Source organism: Melanerpes formicivorus, unplaced genomic scaffold (assembly GCF_026170545.1).
Source record: "Melanerpes formicivorus ecotype bairdi unplaced genomic scaffold, bMelFor1.0.p_v2 SCAF_6, whole genome shotgun sequence".
Classification (NCBI taxonomy): Eukaryota; Metazoa; Chordata; class Aves; order Piciformes; family Picidae; genus Melanerpes; species Melanerpes formicivorus.
In genome coordinates this window covers 1,311,626-1,332,039 of record NW_027142358.1, presented here as the reverse complement: position 1 = coordinate 1,332,039, position 20,414 = coordinate 1,311,626, and the positions used below count along the sequence as shown (strand labels likewise).

The following is a 20,414-nucleotide window of genomic DNA, read 5'->3' as shown; positions in this document are numbered from 1 at the left end:
ACTTTCATGATTGTCTCATTTTTGCGTTCTTGACCTGTTGTTCTGTAGGACTGGGTTATTGCTCTATGTGATAGTCAAGGTGAACATGAAATGGAGTATCTAGAGCAGAGGATAAAAGAACTGTTCCTGCAGACATTGACTTTTGAAGGTTGGCAAAATCTCAGTTAAAAAGTTGCTTCTACTTGAACAGACTTATCAATCATTATTCAGTGTAAAGTGTATTTCCTACATTATGCATGTTACCAATAAAATCAAGAACTGAGAAACACCATACAGTGAAACCTTGGTTGCAATGCATCTTTGTGTGCTGTTCTCTCTGATATATGCTGAGGGATGTCTGACTTATCACAGAATCACAGAATGTTAGGGGCTGTAAGGGGACCTTGAAAGCTCATCCAGTCCAACCTTCCTGCCAGAGCAGGATCACCTACATCAGATCACATGGGAATTCATGCTGGTGGGTTTTGAATATCTCCAGAGGAGGAAACTCCAAAACCCTCCTGGGCAGCCTGTTCCTGTGTTCTGCCACCCTTAGAGTGAAAAAAATTATCCTCATGTTTACATGGAACTTCCTGTGCCTCACTTGCTGTAAAAGACTTTTCAGCAGTCGCAATACCTTGTTTTCCAATCAGGTCACATGCTGTAAAGATATTAAGCATTTCCTTAGTTTTTATGTCTGGGGGTTTTTGGTGGTTTTGGTTTGGTTTGGGTTGTGTTGGGTTGGGTTGGGTTTTTTTGTTTTGTTTTGCTTTGTTTTGCTACACTTTGCTTTGTTTTGCTTTGTTTGTGTTGTTGTGGGTTTTGTTTGTTCATTTGTTGTTTTCCATGTATTCACAAAGACTTGAGCATGGTAGAGAAAAAAGAAATATCAGTAATGTTTGTTGGAGGAACCACCACAGCTCATTTATTGCTCATCAGCAATTTCTTGTACCTTTCTGTCTGTTAAGACTGTAAGCTGGAAAATATATATCTATATATATAAAAAAACATGTTTTACTTTGGAATCTTTTAATTCTGTCTTTGCAATTTTATGACTGTGGCTTTCAGAATGTATCTGTATTAATTCTGCATATTGGTATTTGATCTCATTGACTATAAATGTAGTGCACCATAGGATTGTACATGAAAATTAAATTTTTAATGTTCTACTTCATCCAAATAAAAACCCAAGTAGAAATATTGATAGAAGAAGCACTTCCTATGACACTATTCCTGAAGTTAAAATGGCAAGATAGGTTTTGTAGGTAGGAGTTTGTGTCTTTGTTAAGCCAGCTGATTACTTGGAAAATTTAGACAAACTTTCAGGCACACAAGTCCTTCTTCATGTCTGATACAGAAGCATCAGACTTCAAAGGTAAACCTGGGTTGAAAACCATTGCTCAGAATTTAATTGTAGAGCATTTTTCATAAAACAGTCACTGCAGTTTTTAACTCTAGGTCCTGCTCCTCACAACTCCTTCACAAGATGAACCTTGAGTCTGGGCTATAAAAAGCCTTGACTTTAGCTGAAGCATTGGGTTTGTGTCACATTAATTTCCTTGCAGATGCTTATCTCTTCAAGTCTCACAGGTTATAAACTACCCCTTTCTCTTTTTCCTTACAACTTTCCTACCTTATTAACTCATTGTCCTCCCTCACCTATCCCTTCTACTCCCCACAAGAAATCCATGCAAGAAAGATACATCTAATATACTAAAATGAGCAATCTTCCCAACTTTAGTTCGAAGTCTCCTGTTCTGAGGATTGAAAAGAGCTTGCATGCTCAAGAACATGACTCTTGGTATCATAGATCCTCATAGCTGGAGTTTCACAAACACTTTCAATAGAATGTTCCAAACAACGGCACAACAATTTTTCTAAAGGTAGGGACCCTCTAATCCTATGACAGCTATTTAATTTTTATACTCATTTCTTCTTTTTACTTTATTTTTTTAAACACACAAAAGTAAGGGAAAGCTCAAATAGGTTCTAGGTTTTCAGTACACAAGGTCTTTGCCCTCCTGGAGCTCAAAGCTAGGAATTTCTATGTCCTGTAACGCTTTTGCTTCAGCATATTCCTTATAGCTCTAATAATCATGTGCTGATAGTTTTTCAGTAGCAAATGACAATACCTTAGGTGAGCTACAAGCCAAATGGCATTGTCTGTATCCAAGGGATTTCCCAGTAGTGTAACCAATTTCAAAGGAAAATAAAACTGAGTGGTGTTATGAAGTCCAACTAAAGATTTTGTGGCAAATCTTGAAGCCTTCACAGTATCATTCTTTTTTTGTTTCAGGTAATGTTTTGAATGTCTTTACTGTGAAAATAGTAATTTCTGATTCACCTTAAGTGTTCTGATTATTTTTCTTTGCTGTCAATAGCAGGGTATTTAAGAAAAAGAAACATCCCTTTTGTCGATCTCTGCAACAGCTATCATTTATTTATGTTGCCAAACAACAATTTATCTGTAACAGTATTGGATCATAAAGTCACTGAAAGCTTTTAAACCCAGCCAAACAGGGAAAAGAGCTTCAGCTGCTGTAGTTGATGAGATTTTTTTCAGTGGTTTCTGTAAAGATGGGAAAACTATTTGATAACATCTATGACAGATAGCTGTCTATAAGCTTTCCTCTGAAGAGAAGCATAGATTATGGACAGTTACTGAAATACATCTGCAGCGATATCCATATCTGTAGCTGCCATATCGATGCTGTAACTTCTCCTTTAGAAATCCAGTGCTGGTGAATGAAAGTATTAACATCTGCACCTGAAACTGTATTTCAAGTAATGTTTTCTGGTAGTATAAGTAATTCTACATCCATTTCTCCACATTAAACTGTGTAAAGCAGAGGTTATTGTGCCTCTTTTTTAAAGGGAAATAGCATTGTGTTCACTCAAAAGGGCTATGCTTTGCCATAGAAAATTATTTTCCACGTGGTATTTGGTGATTGTATTCCATAGGAAGTGATGTAGATTATATTTATCTTCATCTTTATTTATAAGAAAAGATAGAGGTAAAATTTGTGGGGTCCATAAGCGAGGGCTACTTAGGCATCATACAAATTAACAAGAGATCCTAATCTCTGGTGTCTTTTAAGTCCAAAGTGTAAACCTGGAGTTGAAAAGAACTTCCTTGTCTTGTCCCTTGTATGTGTAGGCACAAGAAAAGGAAACAATAACTTCCATTTCCAGTTGGAAATCCCATGGAAACACATCTCTTTAATTATATTATGGTTCTTTGTGTCAGGCTTAGATTCACATTTGCTTCCTCCTTTGTGATCTGCTTGTAATTAAAATATGTTTTCTTTTTTTGTTAATATTCCGTGTTGAAATTATTGCAAGATGCATGGTACTGTTTCTTCAGAAACTACTGTAGTTCATCTTTTAAACATGAACCATAATGTAATCATTACAAGATAAATTTTGATTAAAATCTGAAATTACTTTGGGGATGGGACTTTATATTTCACTGTGGTTGTGCTCTAAAGCGTGGGTACTATCAGGAATATGCCATCCAATCAAACAAGTAAGTTTTGCAGACAGAATCTCTTCCACAGATTTACAAACATGAACCCCAAGCAAAAGAACACTGCAATGTGCTGAAGCAGATAATTTGATTAATAGAAGGTGGAAAATGTACAATAATTTCTCTTGTGTCTGGTGGGGCTTTTTTTTGTGTGCAAAGAGATCTGTTCCATTTTGAGCTTAGTGATATGAAGATAATTTAATCATTAACAGGCAGAAAAAGAATCGTTTAAATGTTGTAAATCTGCTTACTTCATATTTGCTGTATGCTATAATTTTTTTCTTTAAAAAGAGACTGTGGTTTCATGGGTAAAACAGAGGTAAACTTCCCTATTGTGTTGTGATCAGATAGTGGTTTTTCATTGCAGGGCTTTCCTCTACCTGTAGCTCTTTCTAGACTAAGACACCTGGGTAATGAATGCTGATTCACAGTATCACAGTATAACTTAGGTTGGAAAGGACCTCGAGGATCATCGAGTCCAACCTATCAACACAGACCCCATGACTAGACCATGGCACCAAGTGCCACGTCCAATCTCCTCTTGAACACCTCCAGGGACGGTGACTCAACCACCTCCCTGGGCAACCCGTTCCAATGATGAATGACTCGCTCGGTGAAGCACTTCCTCCTCACCTCGAGTCTAAACCTCCCCTGGCGCAGCTTGAGACTGTGTCCCCTTGTTCTGCTGCTGGTTGCCTGGGAGAAGAGGCCAACCCCTTCCTGGCTACAACCACCTTTCAGGTAGTTGTAGATTGCTTGAAAGAAAATACTAGAAACAGTACAAATTTCACCAAATAGCTTTTTAATAGGTCACAAAAGTTGAACTCTGTAGAAACTGGCATTTTTCTTGTTTGTTTTCTCTTAGTGCTAGTTCAGATCCTGAAGTATGGTACTTGTGAAAGCATTCCTGAAAAGCCAGCAGTTAATTTGAATGCTAAATATTATTTGAAGGAAATCTAGCTTCCATTTAAAATAAAAACGGAATACAGAAATCTTTCTGGCTTTCATACAAGGCATTTTAAAGTATTTGTGGATGCTTGGGATGCATTTATTTTGGCTAAAGAAGTTTTCAGATCTTTTCCCATGTTTATCTTTTCCATGTAAATTAAAGATTACATTGGCCTGCTCCAAACACAACATTCTGCTTAATCTGGACACATTAAGATTTCTTTTCTATAGGAAGATAGTTTTTGAGTTGTGTAGCACTCTAGATTGCATTCTACTTCAACTATGAATCTCATTCCTGATATTTGGGCTGAGAAATATGAAATATCTTTTTTTTCTGTACCAAATTCCAGAGCTGCTAGAATTGTTTGCATTGCTTGCACTTGTGCATTGTGACTGAAGAGATACTTTGACAGTATGTCCATTCTGTAATTTCTCTTCAAATGTTTTCATTTTATTACTCCCTAATCTCTCCTCATTTTAATACAGTACTTATCACGGTAGTAACCTAAGCTATAGTTTCTGAGAATTTAAAATTTCTGTTTATATTGGACAAATGTGAAAATATTTGTAGATTAAATTTAAGGAGTGAGAGTATTCTTTGTCTCTCCAGCTTCTTTCCCACGTGGCTTCAGCTGCTTCTTGTTCCACAGGCTCCCCAGCCAGAATGTGGATACTGCCCTGCTCCAAACATAGCAGTCTGCTTAAGCTGGAAACATTAAAATTTCCTCTCTATAGGAAGATAGCTCTTGAGTTGTGTTGCACTCTAGATGACATTCTACTTCAACTATGAAGTATCATTCCTGATATTTGGGCTGAGAAATTTGAAATATCTTCTTTCTGTACCAAATTCCAGAGCTGCAAGAATTGTTTACATTGAGAGGGAAGAGGGAGGAGAAATTACATGTTGGAGGTGTTTGCATCTGAGAAATTGCACTTTAGGAATGGGTATGCTTATTGCTGGTATGATGCAGTTTACATGCTGTTCCTTCCTAAGGCTTTAAATAATCTGGCCTATGGTTAGCCAGCACAAGGCATGTTAACGTTGTAGTGAAAAATACATAACAATAATAAAAAATATCTAGAGGGTCATGAGTTATCATTTCAGAAATTCACAAGTTGCCTGTGAAAGGGAATCAGTAATTTGATATAATTACTCGTGAAGATCAGATCCTAAATGCTCAAAGATCTCTGAAAACAGCAATTATTTGGACAGGCTGGGAATATAGTTAGAGATTCTGCATGTCCTTAGTTGGATAATTATATACAATGCAACGCTGAGCAAGACAGGGATATTTGTGGTTATAACTTAAACATTAAGTACAGTTCTTAACAGTAGAAGAAAGTAATTATAATAATAATTATAGGCTCTATTGCATGCAAGTGTGAATGTGCATCTCTGTGTGTATGCTGTCTTGGAGATAATTATTAAAGCTCTGTGAAAAATTACAGTAAAGAGTTGAACTAATGCATGATCTGGTGAGGCTGTAAAAATGTAGCCTAAAAGGGATATTTGCTACTTTTTCTTTAAAGCAATTTGCTTTGAAACATTTATTTTAGTTTTTTTATTACACACTAGCTTTTTTTTTTGTTGTTTTTTAATAGTATGTGCATTAATTTTTATATCATGTAATTAAATATTTAAAATGTATTAATTTTAAGCACAAGTTTGGTTTTTTTTTTGTCATTTCTAAGACCTCGTTTCGTTGTTGTTATTGAAAAGGAAAATGGCAATAATTAAAGCAGTTAACTATAAAGAAGATAACTTATATCAATATAATTTCTAAATATTTTTGCATGTTGTTTCATTGTTTACAGCAAGCAAGTTCTGTGTGCTTATTTCTGTTAACTAAATTTACTGAACAGAAAGACTACAGTGCATTGTTTGTGGCTTGACACAGGCAAAGATGTGGGAGTTAGATGCTCATCTCACTTTATGGTAAATGCAGGTGTGTGAACACCAGATTGAAATCACACTTGAAGCTAATCATCCATGAAGCCATAAAGGCCCAGCCTGAAAAGAGCTGTTGACTCTGAAAATGTTGTAATTTGCTTCTGGTTTGTTTTTTTTCTCTCCAGATTGCCTTCTCACAGCACAACACTATCATGGATCTGGTGCAGTTCTTTGTCACCTTCTTCAGGTAAAGGGCTTTTTCTGTCTTCTGAAAGAAATTGTGACCATTCTTTTCCATCCAACCAATATCTTAACCACTTTCTTAAGAAATGCCTATGAGGAAGTCTTTAAAGTGTATTCTGTAATTTGCACTGGTAGAGGATCCAGGCCATTGGTCTGTAGCTACAGCCAGCTGCTGACATCTTTCATGTGTTCAAGGGTACAGTCTTCATGCTAACTTCATAAAGACTAGCTAGATGTGTTCTCTATATTACAGTGGTTAAGATAAACCAGCTATTCAGCCTTATCTAGTAGGTTTTGTGTGTGATATTTTGTAAACTGTTTCAAATAACCAGTAAAAAGGATGGCTCTGTTCAAAGCTTGTTATTTTTAATTGAAGCACTCTACTCTTAGGAACAAGTCCTGCAGCATGAGGGTGATGAAACACTGCAACTGGGTTCCCCAGGTCCTATCTCTACCTGACACCCTAAAAAGTACCCCCCCAGCTTTCTTGTAGCTTCCTTCAGGTACTGGAAGGCCACAAAAAGGTCTCCTTGGAGCCTTCTGCTCTCCAGACTGAGACACCCTGGCTCTCTCAGCCTATCCTCGTAGTAGAGTGGCTCCATCCCTCTACTTGTCCTCCTGGCCCAGAAGAGTTCATCTTCAGCTAATGGCTTAATTACCATGGTGGTGTTGGGTTAATTGTTGGGCTGCATGATCTTAGAGGTTTTTGCAACGTAAGTAATTCCATACCACTAATGCTTTCCTGACTTTGAGATTAATTGTGAAAGGTGATGCATGAGATCTGATTGAGGAAGCAATGCAGGAATTGGCTTCAGCTGCCAATGGACAACTATTCTAGGTTCTAAACAAAACTCCAGCGAAAGACTTCTTAAAAGTTCATCTGTCTTATAAAGCATTACAAAGTTGCGTATATATATGGATTAGTTACAGAGCTGTGGTGGGTGGAAGGGTAAGGCCAAGAAGCCTCCTCCCTTCCCCCTTTGTAAAGTAAAAGGAAAAAAAAAATTGAAGGGAAAGGAAAAAAAAACTCGCAAGCTGAATTAGCAAAGCAGTGGAGCTATATTTACAAAGCGATGTAGGGTTTGCAGGGGATTATTTACAAATTTACAATATCTACAATATATACAAAGATATACAACAGAGTAACACAGAAATGAGAGTAATCCCTCTCGGCAGAGAGGGGTCCCCCACCTCCGCTCTCCCCTCTCTCCCCCCCCTTTCCCCAGAATGGGATAGAAAGAGAAAGAGAGGAAAAAAAAGGGTTAGAAGCAGTTTTGTGTTAATTGGAAGGGAGTTAGTATACAGGCCTGTTATCTGGTTTTCAAGGCCGGGGCCTTGGCAGAAAGCCCAGGACAGAAAGCTGTTGCCTGAAGAAGAGGCGGAAGCAAGACAGACTGAGAAGGGCTGGAAATGTCCAGTATAGTCCCAGCTCAGAAGTGCTTCCTCCCACTCGTCCAATGAAATTAGTTTAGACTATTCCTTCCGTTTACCAACTTCCGTCCACCATATTCCCTTTCTTAAGGGGGCAACGTCAACCGGCCACAAGAGCTTTGATAACTTGTGGTGAAGATATTCCCCAATAACCATGTAGTATATGCAGAATGTGAACAGTGATGGACAAGCATGATCATCAGACTTCCTGTATTCCTAGAAGTGCCATGCATTTCTTCTACAAGTTCACAACACCACTTCTCCTCCTACTTTAATCACTGTGCTCTGAGGAGCTGTACTTGAAGAAATAGGCTCTTGAAAGCCCTGAACAAACCAACTTCTGTTAATTTCTGCCACCTAAAAGGGGGTAGAAGTGAGCATGTTCTGAAATGTTTGGCACTCAATGCATTGGCTAATGGTGAATGGTTTAGTAGCTGTAAAGCATCCCATTTCTCCTCATACACCACAAAGCAATGAGATGTTGGTTTCTTAAAGCTCAGTATAGTAGTGTTTTGCATTTTTGGTGTTTGGCCTTTGTTTTCTTTTGTTGTGTTTTGGGGTGGTTTTGTGTTTTGTTTGTTTGTTGTTGGTTGGTTGGATTTTTTTTTTGTTTGCTGTGTTTTATTTTCTGGGAAGGCACCAGCATTTCAAAAATGATGCTGCTCAGACAAAGCTTAAGAGAACAAACTCCTACAGGAGAAAGCCAAATCTGTCCAAATAGATGGAACAGAGAGACCCTGTGACAAATAACAGAGTTAGTTTAAAAGCAATTTGTTTCTGCTCTGTGCTCTAATACAAGCTTAGACAAGGTAAAATATAGCCTCTTTGGTGATGAAGCCGTCTCTAGAGATACAAAGTGTTAGCTCTCATGGTAAGATGGTCTATCTGATATGGTTTCTTTTGGGTAAATGCAAACTCACTGTGATTCTGATGAATGTAGAGATCTGTCTGCCTGAACACTAAGCTGTTTGGAAGCCAAGGCCGATGTAATCCCCCTTACAGAGAGAAAAGCTGGCAGCTATCCTACCACTGCCTTTGATGCAGCCCTAGCCTAATTGTATAACCAAGGCTTTCAGCTGGCACTGAGATCGAGAGGCTTGCAGCTATCTGCAGCATAATGTTAATGATCAATCTTAGGAATCCAGTTGCAGAGAAACATAAAGAAATAATAACAAAACAACTTCAAAAAGGGGACAAAAATTAATGCCAGGGTACCCTCCAAAAGCACATACAATGAGGCTTAAGTTTTGTGGTTATGATGACAAATAGTGTTTATCAAAATATATTTTGATGGTTTTATGGTACTCTTCTGCAATTGATTTAGTATTAAGGTGTCTGTAGACATAGGCAGGATCAGTGTTCCTTTGTCAGGGCAAAAGTTACTGAGGAAACTGTGCAAGAACAGTTTGTGTTTTCAGTCCATGTCATATGATTGTGTGGGCCATCCAACTCATCTAACCTGCCAATCAGAATAACACCTGTATTAGAAATGTCTTCTGGGACTCCTACTGATAAGCATGTTGTGTAAAGAGGTATTCATCTTTGTTCCTTATCAGAGGTATTCATCTTTGTTCCTTATCTGTCCACTTAAGGTTAAGAGTGTAAGAGAGATGTCTAAGAAAGTGTCTGGAACAGGTTGCCCAGGGAGGTGGTAGAAGCCCCATCCCTGGAGGTTTTTAAGGCCAGGCTGGATATGGCTCTGAGCAACCTGATCTAGTGTGAAGTGTCCCTGCCCATGGCAGCGGGTTGGAGCTAGATGATTCTTGAGGTCCCTTTCCAGTTAATAACAATTCTGTGTCTAGGAGCTGGAGCTCTCACATTGTGTTTCTAAGAAAGAAATACAAACAGAAAAATAACCATTTTTTTAGCAAGCGTTTGGAAGTGCTTTGAAACTGGCCCTTTGTGGGGATGAGTGTTTCAGAATAAAAGATGAAGTGCATGTTTTACTGCTTGGATCAGTAACATCAAAACAAGAAGCATTCTTAGCATTTTCCCAGTATTGTTCTTTAAAACCATACATAATAAAGTGCAAAAGCTGTGATTAGATCTGTAATTAATGCTTGATCTACTGAGATATTGTTACATGTCCTAGAACAGAAAAGACATATAAATGTGAGTTCTTTTGAACAAATAAGAAATTGTAGTGCTGCAGAGCATCTGATTCACAGTGGGGAGGAAAAATAATAAAAGAATACCTATTTAATTTTAATCTTTTTATTCTGGAAGGTTTCATTGTGTCTACTGGTGACCTTTATTCTAAGAGTAGAAATGCAATCAGGTATGTAATAGTAACAAATTCCCAAGTCATATAAAAACTGTGGCATCTTTGTTGCTTTAGTCAATGCTTTTTAGCTCATGCCTTGAAGACTTCTGGCAGTCACACAAATTGAGAAGTGCATGACCTTTTTGTTCCCTCCACCTGCTTTGAAGCAGGAGAGATCTCATTAGAAACTTTCACAGGCAGCAAATATGAATGATCTTTCTTCTTTTATTGAAGGACTGCTGTCCCCACAGTTAAAGTCTATTCCTGTATTGCCCTGACCACTAAAACACTCAATAAGCTAAAGCCTGGCTTTCTCCCCTCTCCCCCCCACCCCCAAACTGTAAGTGATAAAGTAGTCTGCTGTGTTATCAGATCTAACATGAATATATTGGTTTAGCTGGGTAGGTAGCCAGGGTAGGCATTTCATAATGAGATATCAAGGACCTTTTGGTTTCTGGAAACACTCTTCACTTTTTCTTTAGATCATATACTACCACGTGTAAAATCTGACAATGTTCAGTATTTGTTAGTTTTTGTCATGTCTCATTTGAGGAAATCCAGAACTGAGAGCCAAGCAGCTCTTCATTTCTAAACCTGCTGTTAAATAAAATCACAGTTAAAAATTTATAGCAGTCCTCATCATTTCTCAGAAAAACTATTTGTATGGTGTAGCTGAAGCAGAAATTCTGGTAAGAAAGGCACTTTTGTTTCATAATCAAACAACAGGCAAACATGAAATCAATACAGATGACAAAGGTTAGCTATTAGTGTTTTTGTGATAGGTGATGATATGCAACTGCTACTGTCAAAACTGTTTCATCAAAGCCTGTTTCAAACACATGATGCCAACTACTAGCTAATCAGGCACTGTCTCTGAGTGTACATCTTTATGTTCTCAGAGTGATTGCTTCCATTCTGGTTGGTTTGGATCTTGGGGTGAAGCTGCCCAATAGTAGAATTTATGTCTGGCTGTAATTGTGCACTTCTATATCATCTCTCCTTGCTATTATGAATTGAGGAATTTCCAATTTATACTAAGTATGGTGATATTGAGAAATAGGAATACTTTAAAGGTTGGAAAATCCTTCTTTGATCTGTGCTTTAAGAAATTCCATGGAAAATGACAGTCATGTAGGGTCAGAGGTACATTGTTTCTGACAAATATTTCTGTGAGCAATACGAGTGAGAGAAAACAGTATCCGGAATACAGCCAGTGCTTGTTGTAGGAGAAAGGGATTGGCTTTTAGGTTAGTAAGAGGACACAGTCTCAAGGTGCACCAGGAGAGGTTTAGGCTTAGGCTGGATATTAGGAAGAAATTGGCTCTGCAGAGGGACCTCGACCAGCTGGACAGATGGGCGGAGTCCAATGGGATGACATTTAACAAGTCCAAGTGCCAGGTGCTGCATATTGGCTACGGCAATCCCATGTAGAGCTACAGGCTGGGGTCGGAGTGGCTGGAGAGCTCCCAAACAGAGAGGGACCTGGGGGTGCTGATCAACAGCTGCCTAAACATGAGCCAGCAGTGTGCCCAGGTGGTCAAGAGGGCCAATGGCATCCTGGCCTGCATTGGGAATAGTGTGGCCAGCAGGCGCAGGGAAGTCATTGTGCCCTGTACTCTGCATTGGTTAGGCCGCACCTTGAGTCCTGTGTCCAGTTCTGGGCCCCTCAGTTTAAGAAGGACATCGAGACACTTGAACGTGTCCAGAGAAGGGCAAAGGGGCTGGGGAGAGGCCTTGAGCACAAGCCCTATGAGAAGAGGCTGAGGGAGCTGGGATTGTTTAGCCTGGAGAGGAGGAGGCTCAGGGGAGACCTCATTGCCCTCTCCAACTACCTGAAGGGTGGTTGTAGCCAGGAAGGGGTTGGTCTCTTCTCCCAGGCAACCAGCACCAGAACAAGAGGAGGTTTAGACTCGAGGTGAGGAGAAAGTTCTTCACCGAGCGAGTCGTTCGTCACTGGAATGTGCTGCCCAGGGAGGTGGTGGAGTCACCATCACTGGAGGAGTTTAGGAGGAGACTTGATGGGGTGCTCGGTGCCAAGGTTTAGTTGATTAGATAGTGTTGGATGATGGGCTGGACATGATGATCTCGAAGGTCTCTTCCAACCTGGTTTATTCTATTCTATTCCAATAGCATGAGCTACAATAGGGATTGCAGCAGATACTGAAGAACCAGATTTATCACCCCTGTATGTATGTCTGTGTGCCAGAATTTCAGAAGAGTTAATTTAGTTGTGTTTCAACAGTGGGAGTGGATGGCAGCAATTTAGCAGGTTGTATCAGAGCTCTTGAGAGCTTCAGTACCTGAACCTGCCCTTCTGGGTATAAATTTGCAATGGGTGAATTCTTCCCCTTTACCAGCAGCCTTTGATACAGTTGCCTGGCTTCATGTTTTGATTTTGTTCAAATAAAGAATGATGAAGTGATGCTAGATTTTTGGCTTTATGAGATGAAAATATTGATCTCTGTAACACTGTGTCAGGATCCAAGCACATCCACCATGTCTAGGTTCTCAGAAAGTGAAGAAGTCTTATAAATCTAAATTAGAATGTATTCTGGCAACACAAGAATCATCTTAGCAAAATAGGCTTTATATTTGGGGCTAGAATAAAATTGATTTTTACTTAGTGAGGCATTAAACAGTTTTCACATCACATAGAAACAAGGAGGGGTCGGACTTCTGCTGGGACGAAAGTGTGCCTATACTGCAGTTGAGCAATCTGAGTTGTCTCGTTAGGTTTGCTTTGTTGAAGATGTTTGTTTTGAATTGTGGGATGCAGTTTTGTCTTCCACTCTGAATCATCCAGAAATTTTGTCATCACTGCAGAGTTGTTTGATATGTTCTTATTTCCTGAGAAGGCAGCTACTTGTTATTGGCCTGAAGGCAAAGTAGATTCCCCAGTACCACTGGATCAGTTGCTCTTCAAAACAGTGGATGAGTCACTTAATCCCTTGGTGGAAAAAAAAAGGTTTTGATGATTTTTTTTTTCTTGTTTTCCTTCTTTCTGTGCTCGTCCTTTGAGTCATTTGGAAGGGTATGGGAGTGCACTGGTGCTTGTAGTACTTGGATTTCAACATGCACTGTTCCTCAAAGTACAAAATAGCTGCTCAGCTTGTTATCTGAAGGTGGCCTAAGTAGTTGTTTTATATACAGTGGATGCATTTAACATTTTGAACTTCTCACTTTCCATATATATCAAATACACTAAATGAGAGCTTTTTGTTCTGCCTGGTGAAGGGTTTAATGCCAAATTCTGCTCAGTTCACAATAAATAGAAATAAGCCTTTGGAGTTCACAGTATCACAGTATCACTTAGGTTGGAAAGGACCTTGAGGATCAAATGCAGGAGAGAGTCATAGGGTTAAGGTTTGGGTGACAGTAAGATGACTTGAACGAATTTTCACATTCTTTTTGAGAGAAAAATAGTCTGAGTTGCACTCTTCATAGTGTATGGTGCTATAGTCTAGCACTCAAAAAAACAACCCCATTTTGTCACTACTTCTGCTTTTATAGAATCTCATTGGAATCTGAGCTGCCACTTCTGTAGCGTTGTTCACCACAGAAGTCTTAGAAGATGGCACCTGAAATACACTTTTCTGAAGACAGTATATATCTTTTTTAAGACAGTACTTTGTAGGCTCCTTTACTCCAAGGCAGTTCTGTAGGGTTCTTCTTGTCAGGGCTGGATCTTTTTCCAGCTGCATTGTATTTTGATTCCTAAGAAGCATCACAGATAATTCATACTGTTTGTGGTTTCAATCTCTACATTTCATATTGTATTTTCTTAAATCAGATTAGTCAGTTGTTCTCTGAGACTAAAATAACGTTGATGCTCACAGCTATTTGTCTTCTAGAGTGCTTAAGCCTGGTTACTTTTTATGAAACTCCAGTCCACTGTAATTTAAACAAAAGACCTAGAACAGGTTTTCATCTGTGATAAATGGACTTGGGAGTTTCACTGTTGTCACTTTAATTCAGAAGAGAAGCAGTTCTGTGTTCTCATGACAAGTTATATGTGCCAGTTGCAAAGTTAACTTCAGAACTTTGTTTCCAGATGTAAGCATAGAGCGAAGTGGGGTAAAAACTGATGAGGAAAAATAATAACAAAAATAAAGGAAGTAAAAAATATTGGTATTTTGCCTTAGGCAACAATGCCATTCTCTGTTATAGCAAGTGACAAGCAGCTTTCTCAAGCACTCTGCCAGTCTGTCTGCAGATGCAGTCAGGATGGCATGTTGTGGAGTGAGTGACGTCGCAGAAATGAGCAATCTGTTTATGGCAGTAGAGAAATATTCATGGTCCTTGTGTTCAGTTGTAATAAATCACAGAAAGAGAATAAAGAGATTGCTAGACTCTGCATTATGCTGTGGATTTCATAGATTCTAAGATGTTGAATCAAATTACTACTTTTGAGAAGAGACAGCAGAATTGAAGGGAGTTCACAGGATCACAAAATAGATCCAGTTGGAAGATACCTCAAAGGCCATCCAGCCCAACCCTCGACCCAGCACTGAAGGGTCAGCACTAAACTATGTTCTTAAGTGGAATATTAATAAAAGTATTCCAGTAAAGTTTCCTGGTACCAAATGAGGAATTCTGTGTGGAAAATTTGGATGGTTTAAATGTATTTGTTAGAGTTCAATCACATTTTGTCAACAAGAAGCAGAATTATGGACACTTTATTATGGGCTCCAAGAGCTGCGCTAAAAAGCACATAATAAGAAGCAGTTATCTGAATTTAATCTGCATATGTGGCCCAGTCATTTTCTGTATCATAATTGGGTTTCTGTGCCTTCAATAATTTTTGCTAATATTTCAGGAAAACTCTTTACAGTTTCAAAATGATATTTTTTCTCCCTACCTGTTTCAGGACTTTTAAGTCAAAATTCTAAATATCAGATTAAAGGTTATTAGGGGATGGGAGAGGTGTGTTTTCCTCTTACAGTACAGTCACAGAACAAAATAATGTATATGAATAATGTATATGAAAATGCTTACTCTATCTTCAGGAAAATCTCATATTAATAGGGCTGGCAATAAGGAGAGTGATGACTTTTTTGCACCTACCACTTCAAATATAATTGCCTCTTTGTGAAAGGTATTGGAAACACTACATAACAAAGGGGAAAATCCCTTAGCAGTGCATTAAATGTCTCAATTATATTTGAGTCTAGTACTCTGAGCAGTGATGGCATGGCTTAGTGACTCTTAAAAATGTTGGATTTTTTTCTGTCTATGATTTATTATCAAAGGATATATACTTTAGAGAAACAATGCAGTGACAGAAAAGAGTGAGAGGAAAGTATATAAAAAAATAAAACTCTTGAACTCTTGGGCCCCATGCTCTTTAACATCTTTATTGATGATCTGGATGAGGGCATTGAGTCCATCATCAGTAAATTTGCTGACGACACCAAGCTGGGGGCAGGAGTTGATCTGCTGGAGGGTAGAGAAGCTTTGCAGAGGGACCTTGACAGGCTGGACAGATGGGCAGAATCCAACAGCATGAGATTGAACACATCCAAGTGCCAGGTTCTGCACATTGGCCGCAGCAACCCCATGCAGAGCTACAGGCTGGGGTCAGAGTGGCTGGAGAGCAGCCAGGCAGAGAGGGACCAGGGGGTACTGGTCGATGGTAGGCTGAACAGGAGCCTGCAGTGTGCCCAGGCAGCCAGGAGGGCCAATGGCATCCTGGCCTGCATCAGGAACAGTGTGGCCAGCAGGAACAGGGAGGTCGTTCTCCCCCTCTATGCTGCACTGGTTAGGCCACACCTTGAGTACTGTGTCCAGTTCTGGACCCCTCAGTTTAGGAAAGTTGTTGACTTCCTGGAATGTACCCAGAGAAGGGCAACAAAGTTGGTGAGGGGCTTGTAACACAAGCCCTATGAGGAGAGACTGAGGGAGCTGGGGTTGCTTGGCCTGGAGAAGAAGAGCCTCAGGGGTGACCTTATTGCTCTCTACAACTACCTTAAAGGAGGTTGTAGACAGGCGGAGATTGGTCTCTTCTCCCAGGCAACCAGCACCAGAACAAGAGGACACAGTCTCAGGCTGTGCCATGGCATGTTTAGACTGGAGGTTAGGAGGAAGTTCTGCACAGAGAGAGTGATTGCCCATTGGAATGGGCTGCTCAGGGAGGTGGTGGAGTCACCATCATTGGAGGTGTTCAGGAGAAGACTTGATAGGGTGCTTGGTTGCATGGTTTAGTTGATTAGGTGGTGTTGGATGATAGGTTGGATGCGATGATCTTGAGGGTCTGGTCTATTCTATTCTATATAGTGTGAATCTTCTGGTTTATAAGGCCGCTGAAATGTAGCTTTGGTTGGCATTTTTTCTTCCCAAATTTCACTAATTCCCTGTGATTAGAATAATGTCTTTTTACCCCTCTTTAACTTTGAAATCTTAAATTACCATAAATCAGAAAAATCATTGCAAAAACCAAGCAAAAGTGAAAGAACAGCTGTTTTAAAATATAAACTATATATTTTATTTGTAATTCTTCTTCAAATGACTACAGAAAATATTAAATCCCATATTTCATCATTTGTCTGCAAATTTAATGGACAGAGCTTTATTTATTTATTTATTTTTTCTGGAGTTTTTATAAACACCACTACTTGTTGAGAGAAATATAGAGTTTTTCACCCATGAAGGGCAAACCCATAAAATTACATGAAATATATGAAAGACTTTTCCATGAGCAAAAGAAACATAATCACACTTTATGGGTCTGATGTTCTATTTATTCCATGGAGATTAATTTCAGTTTGTGTTAGATTAAGACCCTTGGATTGTAAATCTTCTTTATTTGCTGCTTCAAAGAGGTGAAAGGAGGAACTGCTGAGAGTTAAAGTTCACATCTAGAGCTTTATTGTGCAATATATTTCAGAGTCCTTTTAAATGGTTCACTCTTCTTTTGACATTGTATTGGCAGAATGAAATGTGAATGTTGGTCTTCCGGATAGCATCCTGCTATGCAATATATCCATTTCCCCTTTTTAGTTGTGTATAAAGGCTATTCACATAATTGATCATTCATTCATACATTACTTACACTAGCCTCTGGTATGGCTTTTGGTATGGTTAGTATTAAACATACAGCTTTATTTTTGTGTACATAAATTATGTAGGCAGGAAAATAGAAGTATAATATATGCCTTTGTGCGTTTATATATTACAGAGCTACTTTAGAATAATTACTTAATAAAGCTTCATATATTTTAGCATATGTATGTAATGAAAAAAAAAGCAACTTTTATTATTATTTTTTTTAATGGCAATTTTCCTGCAAATAGCAAATTCCCTGCTCAAACATTTTTCAGTCTTCCTTACCTTCAGAAAGTATTTTGATGTTTCATTGCACAGCAAAGACCAATAAACGTCGTCTTTGGAGGGGCAGTTGTGAGAGATGATTTTAAGCTGTTAGAGGAGTTGGAGTTTATGCATGAAAAGAGGAAGGACTGAGTTGGTTTTCTACATTCAGTACGTGTTGGCCATTGGAATGTGCTGCCCAAGGGAGGTGGTGGAGTCACCATCACTGGTGGTGCTTAGGAAGAGACTGGATGGGGTGCTTGGTGCCATGGTTTAGTTGATTAGATAGTGTTGGATGATGGGTTGGACTCAATGATGTCAAAGTTCTTTTCCAACCCGGTCTGGTCTGGTCTATTCTGTTCTGTTCTATTCTATTCTATTCATAAGCAATTTGACACAGGTGTGGTAGCTGCTTTCACTAATACACTAATCTGTTTTATATTGCTATTTTGTTGGTGCTGCATACTTTAACTTCCAGAAAATGCAGTAGATACCATTGATACTTTAATCTTTCAGTTTTGCATTAAGAGCTGAAACTGAAAAGCTTTATTAATGAAATTACTGAAGTTTTGGTTTATTATTTTAATTTTGCTCTTCTTTCTCAAGAGAATTATTTGGTTTCATTTTTAACAGCAATTTTAAATCTGCTCTAGAGACTTCTTACAGTGCACTTTTGGCCGTGTACTGTTTTGTTTAAGGCTCATTTCCCTTTCCTCTATTTCACCAGTGGTCCTGTAGAAACCCATCAGAAAGCTCTATGGCACAGGAATACCACTTCAATTTGCTTATGACCTTTATTTTGGCTCCTCTGCAGTGCTGCAGGTTTCCACTGCCAAAACTAGTCTCCACACAGAAGGGTTCCTACCATCAAAAACATTTGCAACAGCCAATGGCCGCCTAATGGCAACGAGCATCTTCTACTACAATAAATCTCCATTACTTCCAAAACAAGTTGCATTACATGCAAAACAGCTGGAGTATCTCATCAGGTGCATCTAATCCTTTGTTTATAATCTCTTGCATACAGAGATATGCATTGGGCTACCAAGTGTCAGTATTTGAATTCATTTCTCCATGGCAGCTCATACACTTGTCTTTGATTTTTTTTTCCTTGTTGCTATTTGTGTTGTTATTTATCTAAACAGGGGAAAAATATCATATTCTAGAACTTCATTCTTCTCCCATATAACCTACATAATTTCATTTGATTTTCAAAATATATATAAAATATATTTTCACATATATTTCACACAAGTTTTTTCTTTGAGTGGAGTCACAGTGTACATAACTAAGTGGTCCAGGTGGTTATGGTGCAGACTTATTGGATAGTCTTGGATATTTTAGGAAATAGTGGTGTTGAGAGCGTTCAGATTTACCCTGTGGAAGTACTAGTGAGCTTGGATCAAGTGTGTGTTTCCTTACTTCTGAGCTGCTGTTTGGCTGGCCGTATAGGGATAGACTGTGGGTTAGTTAATGAGAATTGCTCAAAGAAGATAAAAGGTATGAACTACTGTCTTAGTTTAGAGGAGCAAGAGAGATGCTCTCCACTCCTTCCCGAAGGAGTAAAGAATCATGGAATTAGCCAGGTTGGAAAAGACCTCAGAGATCATCAAGTCCAACCTATTCTCTAGCACCTAACACCTCATGACAACTAAACCATGGCTTCAAGTGCCACATCAATCCTTTTTTGAACACCTTCAGGAACTGTGACTCTCCCACCTCCCTGGGCAACACATTCCAATGGCCAGTTATTCTTACTGTGAAGAACTTTTTCCTCACCTCGAGCCTAAACTTCCCTTTGCACAACTTGAGACTGTGTCCTCTTGTTCTGTTGCTGGTTGCCTGGGAGAAGAGGCCAACTCCCTCCTGGCTACAACCTCCTTTCAAATAGTTGTAGAGAGCAATAAGATCTTCCCTCAGCCTCCTCTTCTCCAGGCTAAACACCCCCAGCTCCCTCAGTCTCTCATCATAGGGCTTGTGCTCCAGACCTCTCACCACATCTGAGAGTGAACAGTCCACATCAGATTAGAAAGAATTAGAAGTTTAAATGGAAGTGCTATTCATAACTACATGCAACATTACAAAAGCATATAAAATACACAAAATCCATAGAACACCTTAGCCACAGTTCTCAAAAAAATCTCCTTAGGCCAAAGCTTTCAAAAACTATCACCAAAACAGGCCACAAATGCACACCCCCTTCTCCATGCCTCCCTGTCCCCCCAGTACCAGAGTGAAGCAGCTGCAAATTCTGCTTGCCAGCTCCAGGGAGAGCCAGCACACACCAGCCCCAGCTGGTAGCATTGCCAAGGCTGAACCAGGCCTCTCTCCCCTGCACCAAACCCAAGATAAAGCTCTCTGCATCCTCCCAGGAGCATTCAGTGAGGCTTGGACAGGCTGGAGAGCTGAGCAGGGAGAAATTTGAAGTTCAACAAGGGCAAATGTAGAGTCTTGCATCTGGGAGGGTAAGTGCCAAGAGGATGGAGCCAGGCTCTGTTCAATGGTGCCCAGTGACAGCACAAGGAGCAACAGGTGGAAGTTGAGGTTTAAAGTTCATGTAAATATGTGGAACAGGCTGCCCAGGGGGGTTGTGGAGTTTCCCTCTCTGGAGATATTCAAAACTTGCCTGCATTCATTCCTGTGTTATCTGGTGTAGGTGATCCTGCTCTGGCAGGGGGGTTGGACTAGATGACCTTTTGAGGTCCCTTCCAGCCACTGATGTTCTGTGATTCTGTGAAAAGGGGAGAAACTGACTCTGCATCCAGTTTATATAGACATGGCAGAATTATGGGATGTGATAACAAATTTGCAAATTTCTTGGGTCTATC

The 20,414-nt window shown here is 39.4% G+C and overlaps 1 protein-coding gene across 2 annotated transcripts in view; it reads left to right on the top strand.

Annotated features, from left to right (window-relative positions):
- The window catches only part of ATRNL1 (attractin like 1), a 618,199-nt gene that overhangs the window by 307,286 nt on the left and 290,499 nt on the right, over positions 1 to 20,414 (top strand). For both annotated transcript variants that reach the window (XM_068139299.1, XM_068139300.1), the window contains exon 25: positions 6,530 to 6,591. In XM_068139299.1, the coding sequence (XP_067995400.1) occupies positions 6,530 to 6,591 (62 nt within the window). The remainder of the gene's footprint in view (positions 1 to 6,529; positions 6,592 to 20,414) is intronic.